The 5,771-nt window shown below is 43.7% G+C and overlaps 1 protein-coding gene across 2 annotated transcripts in view; it reads left to right on the top strand.

Moving 5' to 3' along the window:
- Window positions 1-1,252: 1,252 nt before the first annotated feature.
- LOC307033887 (cysteinyl leukotriene receptor 1-like) overlaps window positions 1,253-5,771 on the top strand; it is a 6,055-nt gene continuing 1,536 nt past the window's right edge. Inside the window, exons 1-2 of one of the 2 annotated variants that reach the window (XM_079672522.1) lie at window positions 1,253-1,334; window positions 5,078-5,771. The exon at window positions 5,078-5,771 is cut by the window's right edge and continues 1,536 nt beyond it. In XM_079672522.1, coding sequence (XP_079528648.1) covers window positions 5,090-5,771 — 682 coding nt within the window. In that variant the 5' untranslated portion in view covers window positions 1,253-1,334; window positions 5,078-5,089. Of the gene's footprint in view, window positions 1,335-2,948; window positions 3,672-5,077 lie in introns of those variants that run through there. The other variant, XM_079672521.1, reaches the window with a different exon arrangement.

Genomic DNA, 5,771 nt, shown 5'->3' with positions numbered 1-5,771 from the left:
GGCGCATCTATGCGTTTATGCGGCGCAATTAGTGTGGCGCGGCATGGTGTCACCGCTGCGAGGCTCAACTAGCAGCGTGGACGCTCGTGAAACAGAGGGCCTCATCATCTAACTTTGCGTGGGGCCTCAAGTTGGCCAGGGACGGCCCTGCAAGCAGGGAGGAATCATAGGGAGGAATGCTTTGGCTTTGCTGGTGCTTTACCACTAACTGAGTTATAGATGAATTATCCTGCTCTTCCACCACAAAGGCCTTTCAGCTGCAAATATGAGTTTGCTAATTTCCACAGCAGTATCCGCAGTCCATTTACTGACTGCAAATCACTCTCATTAGCAACATACAAAGGAAATTATGTGGAAGAAACTAAATTGTTTGATCGTAAATAAACAAGGATGGTTGGTTGACAATGAAAGAGACCCTATTATGCACATTTTCAGGTTCATATTTTAATGTTCAAAAAGCTTTTTATTTTTCTCATACTGCCTGTGCTGCAGCACCTCTTTTCAGCCTCTGTCTGAAAACAGAACCCAGTCTCCAGTGCTCTGATTGGCTAGCTGGTTGGCTCAAGAGATGTCCCACCCTTAGCCTTTAGCATACAATGTGTTGGAGCTAGCCCAATAAAAGTGTCCAATGGAGGCGTTTCAGGAGTGGTTGGGGTTGGTTTGAAACTCTCTCTGGAGGGAACTCAGGGATTTTAGCCTTTGCAGACCATTCAAAAACCTATACAACACACTACAGGAATGGGAAAACCCCAAAAAGCATAATAGGGTGTCTCCTTTGCTTGACAATCTCACACCTCAGGTACAGAGCGTGATATTGGCTCAGTCTTTCAACAATATGAATGTAAACAAACTTAATGTAAACAATAAAACTTCCAGACTGTGTACTGTATACAGTTACAGTCCAGCAGGTCAGACAGTCTAAGCAAATAATACACTGGAGAACAGAGACATACATATTTATATTTCAACAGTGGGACTGAGTTAGTTAGGCAAATGTTTAAATGTCATAGGATAACTGATGTCTGGACAACTTAACAGGATCACTCTCTTTTTATCGTTTATCGTAAATGTGTGGCTTTTTGTTCATGTCACTGGGATTGATATCTCTGTGCTGCACAGTAGAAGAGACGTGATAGAAGTGTGTGAGGAAGCAGCCACCTGCAGCAGGGTCCTCCCCTCAGTGCTACGACATCTGGCACACAAGAGAGAGAGAGAGAGAGAGAGAGAGAGAGAGAGAGAGAGAGGCGGAGGACACACATACTGAAGCTGCGCTGCTGTATGCACACCGACTAGGAGAGAAGAGAAACAATCGGACAACAAACAGAAACTCAGCGGTAAGTAAGGAAAACGTTTTACTAATTCAGAAATGTTGATGAGGGGAAGTAACTGACTACAAATTACAGTTAGACCATGTGGTGATGACCCTGTTACACCCAGGGTATGAGTTCATTGGCTGATTGTACAGTGTATAGCTTTCTCACTCAAAAGAAAAACGAGAGCGATTGTGCAATTAGTCAATTAGTATGAATGCAAATATGATTTAATAACATTTACTTATCACTACACAAACTACAGTGATGTGCATGGTATTCTGATTCACAGGACGGATTAAATATAATGTACTTTATCATGTAACCTTTTTTTTTAACCAGGAATAGTGAGACATCTTTTTTTCTAGGGCGACTTGGTAAAGACAATGACAGCAGTGACAATTTAGTGGAAATAAAACCCAACCGAGAGGAAATACAGTCATAAAACCCACAATAAAGAGACTAAACCCAGCTTTAAAATAAGCAGTTGAAAAAGGTTTCTTTAAATGCCTTTTTGATTTTAATTGAGGCTTGCAGTTGATGGAAGAATACAATTAAAAAGTATGCTGGTTACTTAAAGATTCATCACTGATGTGCTGATTAATATGGTAACATCTACATTTTGACTTGTTCTTCTGTCTCCTTCAGTACAGTATTCATTAGTGTTTAATCCCTTTAAGGAATTTAGCCAGCGTTGGTTGTACTCTGTCTGAATTCATCATGAACAAAACAGACCGGCTTCCAGCAGCATGGAGCAATTGCAAAATTTTCTTGGAGCACTGACATCTTGATCTCAACTACACATTTGTTTAGCTTTGTGACTGCATCTTGCAATGTTGTGACAATAATTTTTCCATACGCCGACAAGCAACATACAGGATTTTTTCCCATTAGAGGTAGTGTTTCTCAATTGTCTTGCACAGCAGACACAGAAATAGCTCATTACCAGCGGTGCCATCGACTGGTCAAGTTCTTCTCCCTGTGTGTCTTTGTGGCTGTTTTTGTGTCAGTGCAAATACTTTTGTCACCGCGATAGTGCACAACCAAGATGCAGTGACAAACTTTGCAGATGTATCGTTGAGATCAAAATAAAGGCAGAAGATGGGCGTGGCCCTGACCCAAACCTAACCTTAACCCTGGCCCGCCCCTCCCTACACACGCAGATCACGCAGAGTGCGTGGGGCCTCATCTTATGTGCAAATGCAGCGCAAATGCGGCGCGCAATTATGCGCTCCAGTTTCCCCGCTGCGAGCCTCCGACGCTAACAGTTCACGAGCCTGCTCCACTAGCATCCCCTCCGCACTCGCGACACATGAGTGACGACTTGGGTACAGACCCAGGGGCCTCATGACCAGTGTTGGGACTAACGCGTCACACAGTAACGCGTTACTGTAACGTCGTTATTTCTGTCAGTAACTAGTACTCTAACGCGTTATTTTTTGTATTCAGTAACTCAGTTACCGTTACTATATGGTGCGTTACTCCGTTAATTTTTTTATATAGTCTCGGCTCCCAGACGTTGGTGAGCGGCGCCAACAGCGAGGCGAACAGAGATGAGAACTGTACTTAAGTACAGTCAGTGGCGGCACCAGGGTATGGCTGGGGCTACAGCCATACCAAGAAATGGCTTAGCCCTACCTTAGCCCGACCATGAAAAAGTATGTTAAAGTAAGCATGTTGTTAACACGGATTGCGAAAATCTACCGGTCGTGTCCACAACACACAAACTGATCCTGCTGTAACAACAAGTGCACGTTACTGACGCAATATGGTTGATACCATTCGGGCTTATACTAGAGGGGTGCAAGGAATAGTCTAAGTAGTGGGGGAGTTTTATACACTAGGTGTGGAAATTATTTCGCGTTATAATATCAGCGCGGCCGCGGTCAGATCAAAATGCCTCCGAATGCAATTTGAATAGACCTACAGCCAATCAGAGCAACGAAACGTTGGGTCTGCTCAGAGTCATAGAGATATAAGATTTCTCTCTAGGGATCTGGGTCTGCTGCGTCATGCATTACTGATACGTTACGTTCACAGTGAAAAGTCCCCAAACTCGCGCCGAGTAAATTGCAGACAGACAGCAGAACTTCTAGGATTTATTGTGATATAGTGTGTATGTCATTACATTACAAATACTGATTTGAGAACCACCACTGTTTGGGTTAGCCCTACCATAGATTACCCAACAAAAATAATCTGGCACCGCCACTGGCTGGGACTAAGCTAGTAGCCTAGCTAAAACCACAGACCCAGACTCATCCGACGCCACTCCAGCAAGAGTGACTCTGCTAAGCAACAGCGGCTGGATTTTAACCCAGGGACTGCTAGCCAGGGAAAAGTTGATAAAGCCATTGCCAGGTATGTTGTAGAACACATGCAGGATATTTCTACTATTTCTATTTCTTGATCAACAGATTGTATTATTCTCCAATGCAATAACAGTACTGAAATGAAGGCTATAAGGGCATTAATGGGAGCCCTTTTTTTAAGTAACTAATGCGTTACTGTTACTTTTGGGTGTAAGTAATCAGTAAAGTAACTGAGTTACTTTGGAAATGAAGTAACTAGTAATAGTAACTAGTTACTGGTTTTCAGTAACTAGCACAACACTGCTCATGACACAACTTTGCATGGGGCCACAAGTTGGCCAGGGGCAGCCCTTCCCTAACCCTAACCCTAGCCCTAACCCTGGTTTTGAACAACAATGAAAAAGCATGTGATATAGGTGGTCTTTCTTTAACTTATAGACTGTATAAAGGTTTAACTGATTCTGCACATTCTAAAACCAACAAGCTGCTCGAGCAATGGTTTAGGCGTATCCTGTTAAAGGAGGCAAATATGATTTTAGCCTTTGCAGACATTTCACATGTCACAGTTTATTTCATGTTTGCACTGTATTGCATGTTTTCTTATGTCATTAGGTTCCAAATGAGGAGATTATATATTTTATTATTTTGTATATATTATTAATCGCCCATTTCCTATTTAAACATTGTTTATATTGTTTTATTTATATTTTAGTTATTACTTTCCATTTTTAAATGGATGTTGGAGCCTCCCGCAATAACCCCTTAATAAACCCCTTAATAAAGTATTTTTAAACATCATCCGAGGCGTGTCCCATGTCTCGCCTGCACCACCTCTCTAGGCCTCGGCCTGGGTTTTAAACACTTTTAGGGACACTTGGTTGACTTTATTTTAAGATATTTCCCCTCCCTGTGTGCCTACTAACCCGTGTGTATTTTATATTTTACATGTTTGTTTTATTATGCCAGTGGGACAGGTTTTAACCCCGCCGCATACGCTCTGTGCTGCAGCCGCTGCTCTCTTTTATCCCTTTTTTACCCTACGGAGCGCCGCACGTTCCACAAAACCCTAGCCCTAGCCCTAAGTATCCACTCTACACCCTAGGCCTAATTCCCATTACAAAACTTGAGATTAAAATGGGTTTGAAGATTTCTGTGGTCTGAGGCAGGATGCCAGAAGTAGGTTGATATTTGGCATTGTGGCTTGAATGATGGTCTTTTTTAAGGCTTATTTCACCAAGAAGAAAAAGCTATAACTTCTGACACGTCAACAGGAAATAGGTCTAGAACGTTTTTACTTTATGAGTTTCCTCCTCATCAGCAGAATATTGAGACTATCTCTGGGACAATCTGCCACATCTCAGTCATTCTGCTCTGCGGCCAATTTTTTTGTAGTTTCTCTCTGTCTTTCACACGCTCTGTAGCACATCATCATGTCCTTTCTCTGTTTCCCTGCAGCTACAGACAAAGATGGAGTCAAATCTGACAAACATCATGGAGAACAACAACACAAATTGTGACTCCATTGATGACTTCCGTAACCAGGTTTACTCCACAGCTTACTCTCTCATCACCGTCTTAGGCTTGGTTGGGAATGGCTTGGCCCTGGTGGTGCTGATAAGAACGTACCGCGAGAGCTCCCCCTTTCACGTCTACATGCTGAACCTGGGTGTGTCTGACCTGCTGTGTGTCATGACATTGCCATTGCGAGTGGTCTACTACGTCAAAAAGGGCCAGTGGAACTTTGGTGATTTCCTCTGCCGCATCAGCTCCTACGCCCTCTACGTCAACCTCTACTGCAGCATCTACTTCATGGCGGCCATGTCCTTCACACGCTTCCTGGCCATTGTGTTCCCTGTGCAGAACATGCGGCTGGTGACAGAGAACCGCTCCCGGCTGGTGTGTGTGTGTATCTGGGTCGTCATCTGTCTCTTATCCTCCCCCTTCCTGATGTCCGGTCAGTCAATGGACCACTTAACAAATAAAACCAAATGTTTTGAACCTCCAAAACCTGGAAATGTGCAGAAACTTGTCGTGCTGAACTATTTGTCTCTCGGGGTGGGCTTCATCCTGCCCTTCCTGGTCATACTGGTCTGCTACGCTGGCATTGTGCGCGCCCTGCTGTACCGCAACCACACCGCCCGACGTCAGC

Source organism: Notothenia rossii, assembly GCF_949606895.1.
Source record: "Notothenia rossii genome assembly, chromosome: 3".
NCBI classification, from domain to species: Eukaryota; Metazoa; Chordata; class Actinopteri; order Perciformes; family Nototheniidae; genus Notothenia; species Notothenia rossii.
Note: the sequence above shows the minus strand (reverse complement) of the source record. Positions and strands in the feature narration are given on the sequence as shown.